The 20079-nt window shown below is 41.1% G+C and overlaps 1 protein-coding gene across 3 annotated transcripts in view; it reads left to right on the top strand.

Moving 5' to 3' along the window:
• ULK4 (unc-51 like kinase 4) overlaps positions 1-20079 on the top strand; it is a 502164-nt gene that overhangs the window by 178579 nt on the left and 303506 nt on the right. For 2 of the 3 annotated variants that reach the window (XR_011461930.1, XR_011461929.1), the window contains exon 30: positions 7297-7390. Coding sequence is in view for 1 of the 3 variants with exons in the window: in XM_070359559.1 (XP_070215660.1) it covers positions 7297-7395 (99 nt within the window). In the remaining 2 variants the exon portion in view is untranslated. Of the gene's footprint in view, positions 1-7296; positions 7396-20079 lie in introns of all 3 variants that reach the window. The other variant, XM_070359559.1, reaches the window with a different exon arrangement.

Genomic DNA, 20079 nt, shown 5'->3' with positions numbered 1-20079 from the left:
ATTTGCCTATTACTCCAGGTGTTTCTTGACTTCCTACTTTTGCATTCCAGTCCCCTATAATGAAAAGGACATCTTTTTGGGGTGTTAGTTCTAAAAGGTCTTGTAGGTCTTCATAGAACCATTCAACTTCAGCTTCTTCAGCACTACTGGTTGGGGCATAGACTTGGATTACTGTGATATTGAATGGTTTGCCTTGGAAACGAACAGAGATCCATTCTGTCGTTTTTGAGATTGCATCCAAGTACTGCATTTCGGACTCTTTTGTTGACCATCATGGCCACTCCATTTCTTCTGAGGGATTCCTGCCCGCAATAGTAGACATAATGGTCATCTGAGTTAAATTCACCCATTCCAGTCCATTTCAGTTCGCTGATTCCTAGAATGTCGACATTCACTCTTGCCATCTCTTGTTTGACCACTTCCAATTTGCCTTGATTCATGGACCTGACATTCCAGGTTCCTATGCAATATTGCTCTTTACAGCATCGGACCTTGCTTCTGTCACCAGTCACATCCACAGCTGGGTATTGTTTTTGCTTTGGCTCCATCCCTTCATTCTTTCTGGAGTTATTTCTCCACTGATCTCCAGTAGCATATTGGGCACCTACTGACCTGGGGAGTTCCTCTTTCAGTATCCTATCATTTTGCCTTTTCATACTGTTCATGGGGTTCTCAAGGCAAGAACACTGAAGTGGTTTGCCATTCCCTTCTCCAGCGGACCACATTCTGTCAAATCTCTCCACCATGACCCACCCGTCTTGGGTTGCCCCACGGGCATGGCTTAGTTTCATTGAGTTAGACAAGGCTGTGGTCCTAGTGTGATTAGATTGACTAGTTTTCTGTGATTATGGTTTCGATGTGTCTGCCCTCTGATGCCGCCTTGCAACACCTACCATTTTACTTGGGTTTCTCTTACCTTGGGCGTGGGGTATCTCTTCACGGCTGCTCCAGCAAAGCTTAGCCGCTACTCCTTACCTTGGACGAGGGGTATCTCCTCACCACCGCCCTTCCTGGCCTTCAAAGTGGGATAGCAGTGTTTCACTATTATATTTACCTGCTAGGCCATTTTCAGGGCTATATCTTTGGGGGCATGCTGATTTCTTTTTGTTGAATCTCCAGAGGTGGAAGCACTGTGTTAAAAACTACATACATTCATCATGTTTGGGCAGTTTTTTCCAAAGATAGCAAACGGTGTATATGACCAGTTTCCCTTTATGAAATTGCCTATTTTTCTGTACTCTTACTAGCTTCAGCTTGCATTCCTTCTGATACTCATGATGTTGACCATCCCCCCATGTTTGCTGGCCATTTATATTCTTCTTAGGTGGATTTTTTCCTCCCCTCCACCACTGTGGGATTGTTATTGGTTTGCAAATAGCTCTTCATATATTAAGAATATATAAAATATACAAAAATTCTGTAAATAAATTTTCCCTAATTTGTTTATGGTGATTTTGTCATTGGGAAATACTTACTACTTTAAAACTTGAAAGCTGTGAGATTTTGGGGTTCATTTCTCATTTGTTGTCATGCTGTGGAGGCCTTCTCACTCATGAATATGTGAATGTTAACTCATTTTAGTACTTCAACAACGTTAAAAAAATTTTTACTTGAATTTTTAATTTATTGGTGATATCTTTTCATAAGATATGGCCTGACTGTTCTGTCTTCCTTTCTGTGATGCCTCTTTCTTGTCCAGTGTTGCATCACCTTTCTTTCCTTTTAATTTGTGTCTATTCTTGATTCCACCCTACTAGAACTTAAGAGTACTAGTGGCTTTGTAAAGTGCTTCAGCTTTTCGTTTAGCAGGCTCTTCCTTATTGTATCCCTTAAAGTCCTTTGGATTTTCTGGAATCACTCTTTTCTCCCAAATTCTCCACTGACACGTGAAATGTGAGTTCAGGGTTTAATTCCAGCATAGTGGACTTCGTTATGACATTGTGCCTCCCCTTTGCCTCAATCAAATAGGCCCTTCTTTCCATTTGGCCAGTTCTTTGGTCACACTCCCAGAACAACTTCTCACAATAATCCATAGTTATTTAGCTAGTCTGTTTAAATGTTCTGCCAGACTGTCTCATTGGACACTGGTTTCTGCAGACACTTCACAAGGTAGGGAAGCGTCTGTCCCTTAAATCCCCAAATGTGATTTTAAAAGCTTTCTCTCCTCTCAGAGAATTTAGTATGAATGGCTTTCCTCCCTTGATTTCTAACTGTTTCGGACCTAGCAAAGACTCCTTATCTGGGGAGGATCCTAGAAGTAAAAGAGTGGGCCTGGTCTTGGGTTCCTATATGGACAGCATGCTTTTATGCTGATAACAATCTCAGTCTCTGGCTCATGGCACTCAGAGTGCTCCTTCCAGCCCCCGGCCATCCAGATGGGCCACTCCTCACTGGTCACTCTCCTTTATAGCCATTTCAGGAGTCTGGATTATCATTGTTTCTTTTGTTTGTTTGTTTTTGTTTTTTTCCGACAAGTGTCATTCAAAGGAGTGCAAAATCCATTTACTATCAGCTCGGTGGCTTTATCTCTCTTGAGAAGACAAGCTTAATATATCTCAGCATTTTGGGGGCTAATTTTTGCTGGCTATTACAGACCTATCTTTGATTAAACTAAAATATATTCAGCATATCAATATTTCTATTCTGAACAGATCCCTTATTTGTTTTGCCCTTCTTTTACAAGGGGAGAAAAACAGCAACGTTCTTGGGGAAAATTGTCACGCATAGGCTGGTGCAAGCTTCGTCCTTCTCTTCTGTTTCAAGGTTAGATAACCTCAGACAGCCTCAACACATTTGTATTGTATTTCAGACACTGAAAGTTTCATCGGTGTTTTGTTTTTAAATGTAGGCTCTACATGTTCAGTCCATTTAAAAATATTTCATATTTTTCAGTCCTCTTGAGATTGTTTTCTCTATTATATTTCTAACTATTTGCCTATTTTTCCTCCTGTACGTTCTGTACAAGCACATGAGTTACATCACATGGGAAGCTTTTTAAAATTCATAAGTTTGTAGTCCTTTCCTCAGTGATTCCAATAAGTCTGGGAGTGGGGGTGGGGAGGCTGTCCAGAGTAGGTGAGTGACTCATAAGAAGTTTGTTACCCCCTCGTCAGTTGAAAGTCTCTGGCCGACGATTTCCAAATACTAGTAACCAGTGGAAAGCTCATTGTTCTCTTACCTCTGACTCTACTGCCGCTCTCTAAACTCAGCAGTGCCTCTATTTCCCTGTTAAGTATATGTGCTATGAAGGCTTTGCTTAGCAGGCGGGGCATGGTTCAGATCCTGCACACGATGAAGAAACTGGCACTTGACTGCCTTGTGGAAGAGTAGTTCTGAGGCTTTGGAATATTCTTGCCAGATAAGAGAGTCTCTGTATCCCTGGGGCCTTGAGCCATGCCACATATTTCTGGATAGCAGTGTGAATTACAGTGGGGCATTTTGACTCTGACTCCCAAAGGGGCTGGAGACAGAGGTCAGTCACTAAGGTACTCTATGCCTAAGGAACTGACCCCTAATAAAACCCTGCATCCTGTTCTTTCCTGGCTGGGAGTTCTTTACATATGCTACCACACATTGCTGCTGGGAGGACCGAGCCCTGTCCACACAGCTGCACTGGGAGAGGACAACGAGAAGCTTGTGCCTGGTCCCCCTGGGCTCTACCCTATGTCTTTCATCTTTGCTGATTTTAACCCATTATCCTTTTTCTGTAAGAAACCATACTTAGGAATACAACAACTTTTCTGAGTTCTGTGAGCCCACCTAGCAAATCACTGAACCTAAAGGTAGGCTTGGGTGTCACCAATTTAGGATAAGAGCTTTTTATTTCATAAAACTATTAGAGAAAGGGATAATGCTGTGTTGTTCCTGTTTTGAAAAAATTCTGAATTGTAAGCTTCACAAATACATTTTTTTCACCTCCAAAAATGTTCCCTGATTTTTGTTTTTTTTCATATGATAGAATGTCTTACTCTCATCAGTTTGATTTTTTCATTCTTAAAGTTACTTATGTGTGTTTTTGCTGTATTTTTTTTAACATTCTCTTTATTACTGTTTTATTTATAATTTTATCATGAACAATTGGTGTTTTGTCTTCTGTCTTTATCATACACGGGCAAATCTCTAATTGCTACAATTTAAAAATATTTCATAAGAAAAATTACTAAAACATGGTAGTTTCTGACTCCTTAAACAGAGCAGTCTACCCAATTTAACATTTCCTTGATTCACTGCCCCCATGTTGAACACTATGGTGCATAATGGGCTCTCAGGTTCCACTGGGGACTGAGCGCCTGCTTCCCCTGTGTTAAATGCTCCCTGAACTGCTCTCTGCTAGGAGTTCTTGGGTTTGCTTTCTTTCGTGTTTCCTATGCTTTCAAGCTGCGCTTCTTTTAATTCTTGGGTTGCCTTTCTGTAATAGTCCCTTTCCTCCCTTTACTTGGCTCTTTTTTTAAAAATCATTGTGGGCTCAGAGGCTGCATAATTAAGCTTATTATGCAATGATTTCCAAAATGAGAGTAAATAGGCTCTGAGTAAGAGCCTGGGGCCCTGTTCTCTAGATGATAAAGCTTTCGCTCCACATCATGGAATTTTAAATACACATTTTGGATTTTTGGAGACGTTTTGCTTCCTTGTTAGTTGTTTCAGAGAGTTAAGTTGTAAAGTTGATGGGTTAGTTTGTCTATTTGTTCATTCATTCGTTCAGTGCTTATTAATTGAGCATCTGCATGGGGCTGTTTACTGCATAGCTCAACCTAAGTAGGCCAGACACAGTGTTTAGTCCAACTCTTTTTCTATTAATAGCAAATAACATGAGAGCACAGCCTGGCTTTGATGTGAAAACTTCTGATGATGGCATTTTGAGTTTTATGATCTCTGGTCATACTTTGCACTTCAGGCTCTAGGGTATAAATAAGCATGCAGTGCAGAAAACAGTTGACATGGCAGGCCTGAGACTGCTCTTCTGAGAAAGGTCTACTTGCAAGGGTGGCCCTTGGCTGCCATCCTGGAGCCAGGCTCCCAGAGAGCCGCCTGTCAGTGTTTAGCTAATGAGGGTATGTAGTCCACTGTGTCTAAACTGTCTGTGCAGATGACATGGTTTATGCCAGATGCCTGCTTCCATTTGGAAAGTCTAGGACTTTGATACATGTTACATTGCCTATGTAATCCAAGTCTATGTCCCAACCACTAATGCTGAAGAAGCTGAAGTTGAACGGTTTTATGATGACCTGCAAGACCTTCTAGAACTAACATCCAAAAAAGATGTCCTTTTCATCATGGGGGACTGGAATGCAAAAAGGAGGAAGTCAACAGATACCTGGAGTAACAGGAAATTTGGCCTTGGAGTACAAAATGAGGCAGGGCAAAGGCTGTCAGAGTTTTGCCAAGAGAATGCACTGGTCATAGCAAATACCCTCTTCCAGCAACACAAGAGAAGACTCTACACATGGACATCACCAGATGGTCAATACTGAAATCAGATTGATTATATTCTTTGCAGCCAAAGGTGGAGAAGCTCTATATAGTCAGCAAAAACAAGACTGGGAGCTGACTGTGGCTCAGATCATGAACTCCTTATTGCCAAATTCAGACTTAAATTGAAAAACATAGGGAAAACCACTAGGCTATTCAGGTATGACCTAAATAAAATGCCTTATGATTATACAGTGGAATGACAGACAGATTCAAGGGATTAGATCTGATAGATAGAGTGCCTGAAGAACTATGGATGGAGGTTCGTGACACTGTACAGGAGGCAGTGATCAAGACCATCACTTGAAACAAGGGAAACAGTGAGAGACTTTATTTTCTTGGGCTCCAAAATCACTGCAGATGGTGACTGCAGCCATGAAACTAAAAGACAGTTGTTCCTCGGAAGAAAAGCAATGACCAATGTAGACAGCATATTAAAAAGCAGAAATATTACTTTGCCAACAAAGGTCCGTCTAGTCAAAGCTATGGTTTTTCCAGTAGTCGTGTATGGATGTGGGTGTTGGACCGTAAAGAAAGCTGAGCACCGAAGAATTGATTCTTTTGAACTGTAGTGTTGGAGAAAACTCTTGAGCATGCCTTGGACTGCAAGGAGATCAAACCAGTCATCCCTAAAGAAAATCAGTCCTGAATATTCATTGGAAGGACTGATGCTGGATCTCCAATACTTTGGCCACTGGATGCGAAGAACTGATTTACTGGAAAAGACCCTGCTGCTGGGAGAGATTGAAGGCAGGAGGAGAAGGGGACAACCAAGGTTGCGATGGTTGAAAGGCATCACCGACTCGATGGACATAAATTTGAGTAAGCTCCAGGAGTCGGTGATGGACAGGGAAGCCTGATGTGCTACAGTCTATGGGATTACAAAGAGTCGGACATGACTAAGCGACTAAACTGAGGTTGCCTGTGTGACCAGCCCCACGCAATAATACCTTGAGTATTGAGTATTATCGAGGTCCCATGAGTCTGTAATGGACTTCCTTGGGTGGTAACATCACACATACATGCTGCAGTTTGATGGCTGGGAGAAAGAGCATGCTGTGTGACCCCTTGTGGAAGGGAGAGAGGTTGAGGAAGCTTGCACAGGGAATCTTCCAGCTCCACCCATGTCTGTCTCTCTTATGATTCAGCTCTGTGCCTTTGTTGTACTAAGTCTGTACTATGAGTACAACCATACATGGTTCTCATGAGTCCTCTAGAATCTCTGAATGTGAGGTAGTTTTGTGACACCCAAGACAAATGCTAAAATTTCTGAGTCTCTTCTTATGTGGGTAGACTGTACTGATCATTTTAGCTGAATTGTCTCATTGAATCTTTCCAGCACCCATGTCGGAGAAGGTGATGGCACCCCACTCCAGTACTCTTGCCTGGAAAATCCCATGGACGGAGCAGCCTGGTAGGCCGCAGTCCATGGGGTCACGAAGAGTCGGACACGACTGAGCGACTTCACTTTCACTTTTCAGTTTCATGCATTGGAGAAGGAAATGGCAACCCACTCCAGTGTTCTTGCCTGGAGAATCCCAGGGATGGGGGAGCCTGGTGGGCTGCCGTCTGTGGGGTCGCACAGAGTCGGACACAACTGAAGCGACTTAGCAGCAGCAGCACCCGCAGCAGCGCCCATGCTCTGAGTGGTAGGTGAGTGGCATCACTGACCACCACTGGCAAGTGCAGGTGTAGCTCATACATTTATTTCAGTATCTGCTTTTTTGGGAAACATGTTAGAAACTCTTGGAATATTGTTTCTGTTGATCAGAGGAAACCTACAATGAGAAAAGCACTGAGTGCTTTTTAATCATGTTGTCCTTTCAGATATGAACACATCCTCACGCAGCCGGACCCTGTACCAGCATATGCTCTGAAGCTGCTAGTTGCCATGACTGAGCACAACCCTGACTTTTACCAGGTACTGTCACTGCAGACTTTCATTTTTTGTTTCTCATCTATAAAGTGAATTTTATGTGTTCTGAAAAATGTTAAAGATGATGAGATTATACAAGAATCAAGTTTGGTTACCAAAGTGATAAATTTTCATGTTTTATGGCTTGTAATATCTGTGATCTATGGTGTTTTGGATTCTCTTCTCATATTTTTATTCTTTGCTGGAGTTTGCATATTGTGGAATCCATAATGCTCTAAGATGATAAATTCTTTGAAGAGAAAATACGAGCACATGTACTTTTTAAAAAGTGAGTTGTTAACTCATTGTACTGAACGGTTATTTATTAAGTCCCTGTCATATTTATTGACTGTAACTTTTCAACTATTTTAAGTTGACATACTTTCATTGAGTAGTTGAAAGCTTTTTGCCTTTATGGAAGACACCACCTCTGATGACACCAAATTAGTTGCTAGAGCAGCGGCAACTGCTTCAGTCTTGCAAGCAAGGACTGGTCAAAGAGCACCCAGGTCTGCAGAAGGGCAGAACAGTTGTCGCTTTCAAAGAGGAACAGCGATCTTGATTGTGTGGGTTGTGTGGGTGATGTCTGACCCTATGGGTTTGGATCCTGTACCTGTAGGTACAGTGCACCTGAAGAGCTGTCCTTCAGTCTTTCTTAAAGAACTAAACCACACAGTTGCAGCCACCTGGATTTCAGCCAGTCTGCTGTTTACCCGTCCTGCATAGTGGTGGTGGTGTTTTTGTTCAGTCACTCAGTCTTGTCTGACTCTTTGTGACCCCATGGACTGTAGCACACCAGGCTTCCCTTTTCTTTACCATCTCCCCAAATTTGCTCAAACTCATGTCCATTGAGTCAGTGGTGCCATCCAACCATTTCATCCTCTGTTGCCCCCTTCTCCTGCCCTCATTCTTTCCCAGCATCAGGGTCTTTTCCGATGAGTCAGCTCTTCTCATCAGGTGGCCAGAGTGTTGGATTTTGAGCATCTATACTTTCAATGAATATTCAGGGTTAATTTCCTTTAGGATTGACTTGTTTGATCTCATTGTTGTCCAAGGGACTCTCAAGAGTCTTCTCCAACACCACAGTTCAAAAGCATCAGTTCTTTGGTGCTCAGGCTTCTTTATGGTCCAACTCTCACATCTGTACATAGTGATGAACGACCATTAATGCTGGACAAGAAAGGCTCTTTGTAGAGTATCTGTATTGAGTGGCAGTCTGAACTAAGACAACCTTTGCAGGGGGTGTGCCATGCCTGGCATGTACCTTGACCCAGTCACAGGTCAGCCACAGTGCTGGCGCTATTGCAGAACTCAGGCCCGTGTCCTGTGGGTGGCCATGTTCATTTCCAGAGAGTGACATGTAAATGTGACCATGTAGTCTGGCTGTCACATTGCAAAAGAACTTGGAGAACACTTAAGTAACCCTTTTATGTCCTTGGCAGTTCTTGATCCTGTGTTTCTGTAGCCTTTCAAAACTCCAATGAGTCTTCCAAAATTTCTGATTTAGAAGGCACCATTTTCTCTTCCTACAGAAGAAATTTAAGTCTGAAGAGTGAATCTGTGTTAGAAATTAAAGCCAAATTCAGGTAGTTGTTTCTTTCCTGGACTCATTATGTACTAATTTTATCCCTTCATTAGATTGAATGGATTGTATTTCTTTTTTTTTAAGTTGACTCATGCTCTTTCATGAGACATGTTTTCGAGACTACTTCCTCTTCTTGCCAATTCTTTATTAAATACATTGGACTTTTTCATATTGAGGGGAAAAAGTATAGTGAAGTAGAAACAGATAATTGATGACCTAAAATCTTTTTATTTCAAAATGATTAGACCCTAGGTTTAGAAGTCAGTTTATTCTTTTGAAAAAAGATTTACAAGCAGAATTCAGTGGATTAATTTTTATAAACTTTTTTGTTTGTTTTCCTTGCGTAATTAATATTTGAGTATCTTATCTTTATATTAAATTCCAATAATATAACCAAGTGGTACCCTGGGCTTCCTTATTCCCCACCACTGATACACAAATCTTTGCCAAAATAATAATACTTATTATTATTTTGGTGGGTGTCCTTCTTGAACTTTTGAGGGGCTATTTAAATTCAATGTGAATATACTGAAATAGCTTCTCTTTGTAGTGGTCATATTTTAAACAATCATAGATAGTATCATTGGGTATGTGTTTTACTGAAATTTGCATTTTCATATATCAAAATTATTTGAAGATCTTTATCAGTATTTATTCATACTTCGGCGATCTTTGCCAACTTACGGATGGAAATGGGATTTTGTTTTATTTTGCTTTTACTTATCTACTGGTAATCTGGAACCTCTTAATATTTATTCACTATAATTAAACTGTGAAAAGTGCATAGCTTTCAGCCTTCAGTTCTACCTCTAAGTATCTATTCTAGAGAAAAATGCATATATGTGCAAAGATTTCAGCCTAAGCAAGTAAGTTTTAAAATGAGAACAATGATTTTAAAATTAAATTATGTTACAGCTGTAACAAACACAGCTGTGTAACAGTTTGACAGGACAAGATTCATTTTGAATGTTGTTCTACAAAAATATCCTAAAAATTTTGTAAACTGAAATTATTTATCACCCCCAAACCTCGTTTAATAATCACTTTTGCCTTTTGTAGAGTCTCTTTCTATATTCACTATTCTCTTCTGTTTGCCTTTTCTCTTGAAACAGGATATAAAAATAAGAGCTGTCCCATGTTGGTTTTGACTGAGGCTCCAGAGGTCAAGAGCAAAGCATTACAGGGCTATTACCACGCACCTGCTCTCTCCCTCTCCCCTCATCTTTCTAAATGGAGGTCCTAGATCCTGTGGGTCCTACCAACCTGTGTGCATCTTGCAAAAATCCATTCATACACCTTGAAGTGGGGGTAGGGGAAAGAAAGTTTTTATTTCCCTAACTAGATTTTCTTTCTTTTTTCTTTTTTTTCCAAAAAATAATTTGTCAGTCCAACATTTTGAAATGGATAATAAATTTCTATTTGGGGAAAAGATACAACATGCTGAGAAGAGCAGTTCCTTCCTCTGTCCACCACGTCCTTTCCTCATCTTCCTATTATATTGTGTGTGGTTGACTACTTTTACTCATTTTATGTCCGAAGGCAAATTAATAGCTCTGTGTATTTTCTCATTTCTCCCTTTCACACACAAATAGCGTATTAGGTATGTTTTTCTACTGTATGACTTTTCCCCCCAATTTTGTTTCTTTATGGATACATAGAGGGCTTCCACATTGAGTTTCACAGTTATAAAACCTTCCATTGTATGGATGTAGCATGCTTCATCTCGTTGATGTCTAATAGAGAGAGATGGGTTGTTCCACATTGTTTGCTCTATCAAAGGATTGATAGAATAATAATGAACAGTGAATAATCTTATCCATGCATCATTTTTTAGTATGCATGTACATCTTACAGGATAAATCTGTAGCTATGGTATTTGTGTATCAAAAAATAAATGCACTTAAATTTTTTTTTTCTTAAGATTTGGACACATTGCCCTATATGTGTCCTGGGCATGTACAGTTAGTCATATCCAACTCTTTGCTACCCCGTGGACTGTAGCCCACCAGGCTCCTCTGTCTGTGGGCTTTTCCAGGCAAGAATACTGCAGTGGGTTGTCATTTCCTCCTCCAGTGGATCTTCCTGACCCAGAGATCGAACTCGTTTCTCTTGCATCTCCTGCATTGGCAGGCGGATTCTTTACCAGCTGAGCCTCTGGGGAATCCCCTGCCCTATGTAGAGATTTTACCATTTTACATCTTCAAAGGATATGTTTGAGGATGCCTGGTTCCCTACAACCCTGCCATCAGAATTCGTTGTTAAATTTTGGAATGTGCCAATGTGATGAGATAGATTATTCCCTTGTAATTTTTATTTGCATTTTCCTTTTCATGAGTGAAGTTGAATATTTCTTTATATGGTTAAGGGCCATTGGTATTTTGCTTTTTGCTCATGCTCTTTGCCATCAGTTCTTGGTCTTGGCAATGCCACTCTTTAAAGGGAAGCTTCCTGCCTGGCTGTGCATTGCACAAATACACTACAGTTTGCTAATCCAGTTTTACTTGTAACAATGTCTGCACTGTTCCTATTTGTTTTTTTTTTTTTTTTTGCCATTGTGAGTACCATGACCATGAGTATTACTTTATGTTCTCCTTGGTGGATCTGTGTATGTGTCTCCATTGAGTATTCATTCTAGAGTGGAAGTACTGGCTCACAGAACTTGTGCTTGCCCTGATCCAGTAGATATTACCAAGCAGTTTTCCTTACTGGTTGTACCAATTTACATTCCTACTAGCATTGGTCAAGAGGTCTGGTTGTCACATAAGCTTTAAACATTTTTTTAACGTCAGGTTTTATTGAAGTATAAGTCTCTATACAGTAAAATATGTGCATTTTAGGTATGCAGGTCTCTGAGTTTTGAGAAACATACTCAATTGTGGAATTATCATCATGATCAAGATAGAGTATTTCCATCATTCCAGAATTTCCCTTTATGCCCCTTGGATTGTTAGCTGATGAAGATTCTGTTTGTGTGGAGAATAATATGACCAGACTGATTTTATGTTTCATTTTAACTTTTAAAATGTATTTTAAGAGGTAATACAGAATGCATTTCAAATTTTAGTATTTGAAAGAGTTTACACAGAAAAGCACATTTTCACCCCAAGAGACAGCCGCTTTTGGACCGGTGTGTGTACCTTTCACATAGATGGTGGATGCTGACTGCACCGTTCTTCACTTCTTCCAAAAATGAGTGTAACAGCTTTGTTGACATATAATTCTCATACCATCTGTGCTTTTTTAAAAAAACAGATACATAATATTACATTTTATGCATATGCCATATTTTGTCATCTTTTGGTGAACATTTATGTTTTTCTAATGTATTGGTATTATAAAACAAAGCTGCGATTGATGAAGTAGGTTATTTATCGTATTTGTGAACATACATACATAAGACAAATACTGAAAATGTAATTTTTTCACTACAGGGTACATAGTATCATCTGGGGATGTTTTAAAAAGTCTAAACCCCAGGCCTTATTCCAGGCCAATTAAATCACAGTCTCTAAAACTGGACACCAGCAACAGTAGCTTTGAAGCCCACCAGGTGATTACAGTGTGCAAACCAGGAACCCAGGTCTAAGCGTTTGTAATTTTAGGGGTGTTGCCAAATTACCCCCAGTCTAGGCTGTACCAAATGTGTGTGAGAGTGCCTATTTCTGCTAAAATTTTATTGAATTAGTGTATTTAAGTGTTTGATCTTTGCCTGTCTGATATGTGAAATTTGTCCATTATTTATTTCTAGTTTGCATTGTGACCAGATTGTATGAAGTGTTCTATTTCTAATTTTTATTATTTGATTTTATTTGTGATCTAATAGTAGATTAATTTTTGTGATTGTTCTATGTTTAATTGCTTACCGTCACCAAAGCAAAGTTAGGGCTAGGCCTGAAACAAGTTCACTCACCCATAATTTGGGCAAGTGCCTAAAACAGTAACTCATTAACCTAGAAAGTGAAAGTGAAAGTGAAGTCGCTTAGTCGTGTCCGACTCTTTGCGACCCTGTGTACTGTAGCCCACCAGGCTCCTCCATCCATGGGATTCTCCAGGCAAGAGTATTGGAGTGGGTTGCCATTTCCTTCTCCAGGGGATCTTCCCAACCCAGGGATTGAACCTAGGTCTCCCACATTGCAGGCAGACGCTTTACCGTCTGAGCCACCAGGGAAGTATTAACCTATAAAATCTTCCCCAATGACTTGGCAGTAGTGGTTTTTTTAGGCAAAATGCTTCGTTTTTCAGTACAATCAAGAGTAGATGCCTTAATTTTTTTTTAATATCTGTTTTTTAAAATTATTTATTTTAATTGGAGGCTAATTACAATATTATAGTGGTTTATGTGTAAGTAGGTTTCTAGTAATATAAAAATAAGTATGAACCATTTTTTATAAATTTATTAGATCCATTAGCATCATGTTCTTAAAAAGATAGTCAATTTAGATTGTACAATTTAGAGAACCAAGCAATAAGTATTGAAACATGAAATCATTTTATGTCAAGTGCAACATTTATTTTTTAATTGTTCTTATTTTATGGTATTCTTAGCAGATGAAGACTTCTTTAAAAGCTTAGCTGTAGTACATAGTACAATTGAGAGTTTATTGTTCCCCTTCAAATAAGGGCCAAGAGCATGATCAAAAAAAAAACAAACAAAAAAACCACAGGGCCCTGGTGAATCTAGCTTATTCCTGGGTTTATAGCAGAAAGGTAGATTGTTTGCATGAGTGTTGGTTTAGTTTTCCTGTCTGATGGAAGGTGTGAACTCCCCAGAGCTCTGTCCCCTTCTCTCACCTTAATTTTACAGTAGGGTGCACCAAGCCATTGCAAGCGTGTTTCCATTAAGAGCTAATCAGCTTTCAGCAAACCTTCCATAGCAGACAAATTAAATTTTAACTTCTTGAATTCTTTTGGAGCAACATTTAACTCTTTCCCTAAATTAGAAAAAATATGCTGTATAAGAATTATCGTTTTAGTTTGCTTAAAAATTGTTAGAGCCCTTTGTGTTATGGCAAGATTTTTTAAAAATGCCCTTTAGAAGAAAGGAACTTTAGTGGTTTCTTGGAGGAAGTTCTTGGTGACTTCTTACCGTATGGCACCAGTCTTCTTCTGACTTCCCTCACTGGTTTTTGGTTCTTTTGTTCGTTCATTCACTCACTCATCAAATATCTACTCAGCAACCATTGAATGATGCTAGGACAAGTGATAATTAAGGTAAAGTTCTTACCACCCTCTAGGTGCTTAGAGTTTAGTGGAGAAAACAGATTTATCAATAGACTTTCTTTTTATTTTTTAATTAAAAAAATATTTTTTTTAATTGAAGGATAATTGCTTTACAGAATTTTGTGATTTTCTGTCATATATCAACAAGAATCAGCCATAGGTACACCCGTATTCTTTCTTTATTAAGATTTTTTCTTTTTTTGATGTGGACCATTTTTAAAGTCTTTATTGAATTTTTACACTACTACTTCTGCTTTGTGTTTCGAGTTTTTGACGGTAAGTCATGTGGGATCTTAGCTTCCTGACCAGGGATCAAACACTCACCCCCTTCGTTGGAAGGCAAATTCTTAACCACTAGCTGCCAGGGCGGTCCCTAGCCATAGGCTTTCATAAGACAGTATAACAATTTCAGGGTATAGTCATATCCAGGAGGTTATGGGAGCACCTAAAGGAATTTAACCTAACTAGCTATATAATTTTGACACAGTTTCTTAACCTGACTGAACCTAAGTTCCCTCATCTGGAAAATGGGGGTGGTGTTAGTACCTGGTCAACAGAAAATGCAACGGAAGTGTCCTTCTTCCCCTCCCCTGTCTTTAATTTTTGCCATTTTAATTATGATATGTCTTCATTTGGGTCTGTTTGGGTTCCTCTTGCTTGGGACCCTCCTTGGTTCCTGTACCTGTGTATCTCTTTTCTTCTTCAAGTTTTCAGGTATAATTCCTCAAATACATTTTTGATTACCTTTTCTCTTTGTGAGACCTCTATAATGTGAATATCGGTGTGTTTAATGTTGTTCTACAAATCTGTTCAGCTGTTCCTTTTTGTTTTTTTGTTTTTTTTTGCCTTTCTGAGGGTGATTTCCATCATTCTGTATTCCAAATTACTTTTTGCCTTCTTTTGTATCGGACTGCTATTCACTCCTGGTGTTTTTTATTTCACTGATTTAATTCTTCATTTCTGGTTGCATCCTTCTTATATTTTCTAATTCTTTATTAAAATTCTCATTGTGTTCATCTATTCTTTTCCTTAATCTGGTTGACAGTTTTATTATTCGTTGAAAAAAACTCATTGCTTTGAATTTTTATCTGGTAAAGTATTTTTTTCAGGGGTGTCTTTTGATCTTTCATTTGAGACTTGTTCCTCTGCCTTTTCATTTTGCTTAACTTATTCTGCCTCTGTAAATTTAGGCGCAACATTTACAAATTGCCATCTTGAAGTGCTGTCCTTATGTGGGAGCCTCCCTAGGCAGACTGTGTGTGCCCAGGGCCTTTCGTGGGAGATCTGAATTTGACATGGACAGAAATTTTGCTGTGCTCACACCTCTGTCCTTGGCAGGGGTTGGGGCTGGAGATGGAGAGGCTAGAGCTGGAGCCAGGTGTGAGGTGGGACTTCCCCGCTGCTCAATGGCCATGGCCACCCTGACAGGGCCAGGGTCTGATCCCATGTTGTAGAGCTGAAGCCCTGATGGTCAGGCCGGAACTAGCTCTTTCCCTTTAAGTGTGTGCCTTCTGGGTTCCTGGCACTGGGACCCTTGTCCCAGAGAGGGGCAGTGCTTGAAGCTGGGGTCCTGTGGGGGCTCTTGGCTCCTGTCAGCTACGGAGAGAGGTCTGACCTTGAAGCACCACCTGTGGAGACTCCAGCAGTTGTTTCTCTTGCCTCTTCTCGGAAGCAGCCTCAAGTCCAGGTCCCCTCGGTCCTTTGTCTGCTCTCTTCATGCTGCTTCCGGGGCGGGCCAGCCCGTGCTTGTGCACGCTTGGAGGCCAGGCTTCCCACAGCCCTCCTGTTCATCCCAGTGATCCTCCAACTGGCCAGAGTCTTGTCTCCCCTGGGTAGGACCCCAGGGTTGGCGCACTCAGTCAGCAGCTCAGAGCCCTTCTTCCCCAGGGTGGGTCTCCACCTGTGGATCCTCCCTTACTCTGCATCCCCTCCCTTGGCACAGGTCCTGCCCTGATCACTTTTCTTCCGTCCCTACCCAATTACGTGTGGATCTTTATTGCAGCCTTGGTTGTACAGGAATCTTTTTGCCAGTTTCCAATTACCCTCCAGTGAGAATTGTTCCCCGTGTAGATGTATTTTTGATGTGTCTGTGAGGGAAGGCGAGCACCACACTCTCCTGCTCTGCCATCTTGAGTCTATCTCCCACTGCTGTTAGCTATTTTTTGAAAGTGAAACATACCTTCCATTCTTATGAAAGATTTTACACTTGCATGTGTTCATTTTATATTGTTTGGTTCTAGAGAAATCCACAGTGTATAAGTGTATTAGAATGTCTCTCTGCTTTCCTTGTAAACGATTTTTTTATTTTGTGACCCTGTGAAGTCTGTGACTCCTGGACTTTAGCCAGGATGGTTCTTTCAACACAGGAATCTTTTATTTCAATGCAAATGTGAATTCAGGGTTACATGATTACTATTTCATGATCAGAAGTGGATGGTTTCAGCTTACTTTTTTGGTGTGACATTTACAAGTCAACCACTTCTAAGTGGTTCTAAACTCTAGTTTATTGTACACCTTTAAAAGTGTGGTTCTCCGGTTGTGTACAATATAGAGTGGTGGTAAAACTGAGTAGGGGTTCAGTAAAACTTTTTGGGTTTCACAAGACATCCTTATTCGCAGGCTTCCCCTTGTTGTCTAAAGCAGAGACTCACAAGCTATGGCCCACGGGGCCAGAACCTGCGAAGTAAGAGTGGTGATTACATTTTTAAAGATTCGTGCAACTTACCAACACAGAAGAATAAGAGGCCCAGAGACCTTGTGTCTGGCAAAGCCTAAAATATATACTTTCTCGCCCTTTTGAGAAAATGTTTCCTGACCCCTGAACTGAGCGAATAGAACTTTTTTGTCTATATTATGTGAACCCTAACCTCTAGAAAGAAATATTAGAACATTAGTGCTGTATGGGACTTTGGGGAGAGCATCTGAATGTTTTAAAACGTATATCACATTTTTTTAACCTGAGAGTTTTTTTTATTATTCATGATATACTTTTTGAGGTGCCTAAAATTATTCTTGATTGGTGAGATCAGCAGACGAGATGACTGCCCTCAAAAAGTTAATGTTTTATGCTCACAGATTCCAAGAGGAGGGGGTACCCCACGCCACGGGCAGCCACGTGGGGAAGCAACAGAGGCAGTCAGGAGGCAGAGAGGGGAGAGGAAAACGTGGGCAAGAGCCTGTGTTGTAGTTCACGAGGGAAGGAGTGGGTGAGGTTTGGCTGCTTGACTAGCTTCACTGGGCTCTGAGGGGAGGGGTTTGTCTCTCCTTACCTGGTACCTGGCCCTGGGATGATAGGGCAGGGAAGTAGGGCCTGGAGTTTAAGAGCTTTGTATGAAGGGGGCCGGTGGGGGTTTGGTTGGTTTGCATTGGAAAGGCAAGCCCCTGGAGGGCCCTTCCCTCCAGAGTTAGCGAGATCTTGGGCTTCCCGGTGGCTCAGTCGGTAAAGAATCTGCCTGCTATGCGGGAAACCTGGGTTCAATCCCTGGGTCAGGAAGATTCCCTGGAGAAGGGAGTGACAGTCCACTCCAGTATTCTTGCCTGGAGAATCCCATGGACAGAGGAGCCTGGAGAGCTACAGTCCATGGGTGGCAGAGTCTCGAAAATTCAGAATAAAAAGACATGATTAGCATCCTGATGTCTTCATTTTACATATGAGGGAAGTGAGGCCCTGAGAGGGAATTTGGATGCCCCGGACCCCATAGTCAATTCAGAGATCAGATTTTGGATCTAGACCTTCTGGTCCACTGTCCTTTGTACTATCCAGCAGAACCACTTTTTAAAAGATACCTAAGTGAATACAACAGTGTACTTTGAAGTCAGGTTGTTTTAAGCTTCTCTGTGTCACATTACTGGTAAGATTGGTCCCGTTCCTCAGCATGATTGTCTTTGGTGTTGTGCAGATCTTATCGTGGCACCTGCAGGCTTTTTCTTTGTTTCCCTCTGCCATCACCACTAGGTTCTGGTTCTCTCTCTGTCTGTTTTTATCATTGAGGCAGCTCCTGGCACAATTCTGGTTAGTAATTTCCTGATTCCTGACCTCTTCCTTTCCTCTGCCTCCTGGATTGTAAACTCTCTTCTGCTTGTGACTTAAACCACTGCTACAGGGTTAGAATCCTTCCTCATGTTAATTATGAGATAGCTGATCATCCTATCTCCTACAGGAACTGATGCAAGTCTTTATGTAAACCCTCATGGAGTATTAAATTCTCTCTGTCCATCCCAGTATTCTGATAGAATTATGGAAGGATGTGTAAGTGTGTGTATGAGTGATAGAATTATAGAAGAATTATGATAGACTTATGGAAGGATTGTGTGTGTCTGTGTGTGCTCAGTCATGTCCAACTCTTTGTGACCCCATGGACTGCAACCCACCAGCCTCCTCTATCCATGGAATTTTCCAGGATATTGGAGCAGGTTGCCACTCTCCAGGGGATCTTCCCTACCTGGGGATTGAACCTGCCTCTCTTGCATCTCCTGCATTGGCAGGTGGGTTCTTTACCAGCTGAGCCACCAAGGAAAGATACCAGCCTAAAACTTCAGGAGTTTGATCCAAGGCCATCTATTTTCTTTAGTGATTTGTGAGGAAGCTCAGTCGTAATTGAAATCTGTTTTGACCTTTTAAAAACATCTTTCCTTTTCCTAGTGTAGGTAGTGGTAACACTTCTTATGTTCTTCCACTGCCCCTCATCACAGAGGTTTTCCCTGAGTTCCTGCTGACTTGGTGCACATTCCATTGCCTAACTTTATTGTATGGGGGTCAGCTCGGTCCACTGAGACTGTTCATCTCTGTCCTTAGAAACAGCTTAATCTTTTGACTCCATATTCCCATAGCAGCCCTGTGTGCTGGAGACGTGTGTTTTGTGTGCCCTCTGTCGCTCGGTGGTGTTTGACTCTTTTGTGACCCCATGGAGCCCGCCAGGCTCCTCTGTCCCAGGCAATCATACTGAAGTGGGTAGCCATTTCCTCCTGCAGGGAATCTGCCTGACCCAGGAATCGAACCTGCGTCTCCAGCATTGGCAGATGATTTTTCACCACTTGCACCACCTGGGAATCCACACTGGAGGCGCACTCACTTCAGTTATCCTCCTCTGGCTTGCATGGGTTCAGTGACAGTTTTCCTTACAGAGTGGCAACTGGGTCCTGACCAAGAACCCAACAGGCCGATGTGTCTGGTCACATGGTGTCTGACTTGAACCACACTTGTCATATTGGAAGCCAGCATTTAGTTGAAGTCTCTGATCAGGGCAATGCCTGAGGTTTTGTGGTCTGCAATCAACAATAACTCACAGTTCCTTCCTTCTTTATTTAAATAGATGTTCAGAGAGCTTTAACAAAAAGCTACCTAACATTTTCTCCTGAAGTAGTTCCTTACTTGCCCACAACAAAATTCATTTGTATCTTTTCTCTTCTTCACAAAGTCTCTTGAAGTTTTGCAGTTTATTTCCATTGTAGAATTATGGAACTTCGGGGCAGAATCTGCTCTGATATTTTTCTGTGTACAGGAATAGTTAATATTTTTCACTCACTGAGTCACCCTGCAAGTGGTTGTGTTCTCTGAGTTGGGTGAAACATACACGCTTCTGATTTTCATGGAGCTTATGAATGCCTGGAGGGTAACAGAATAAACAAGGAAATCAACTTAAAAACCTCATGTACAGAATAATAAAAAGCAGGGTTAGAGAGTGGAGAGTGATGAGTGGGGTCAGCTGTTTTTGAGAGGGTGGTCAGGGCTTCTTGGGAAGGTGACAGCATGTAAGAGTGAGGTGAGGGAGTTGAATAGCTGTGTTAATGCTAGCGTCCTAATGAAGGAAGTGAGCCTCTGTTTTTCTCGGACTTTCAGATGAAGGGAAAAACAACAGTGTCAGTGCTGCTGCAAGTGTCAATAAGATGA

This window comes from Bos mutus, chromosome 22 (assembly GCF_027580195.1).
Source record: "Bos mutus isolate GX-2022 chromosome 22, NWIPB_WYAK_1.1, whole genome shotgun sequence".
NCBI classification, from domain to species: Eukaryota; Metazoa; Chordata; class Mammalia; order Artiodactyla; family Bovidae; genus Bos; species Bos mutus.
This window is presented reverse-complemented; position numbering and strand designations above follow the sequence as displayed.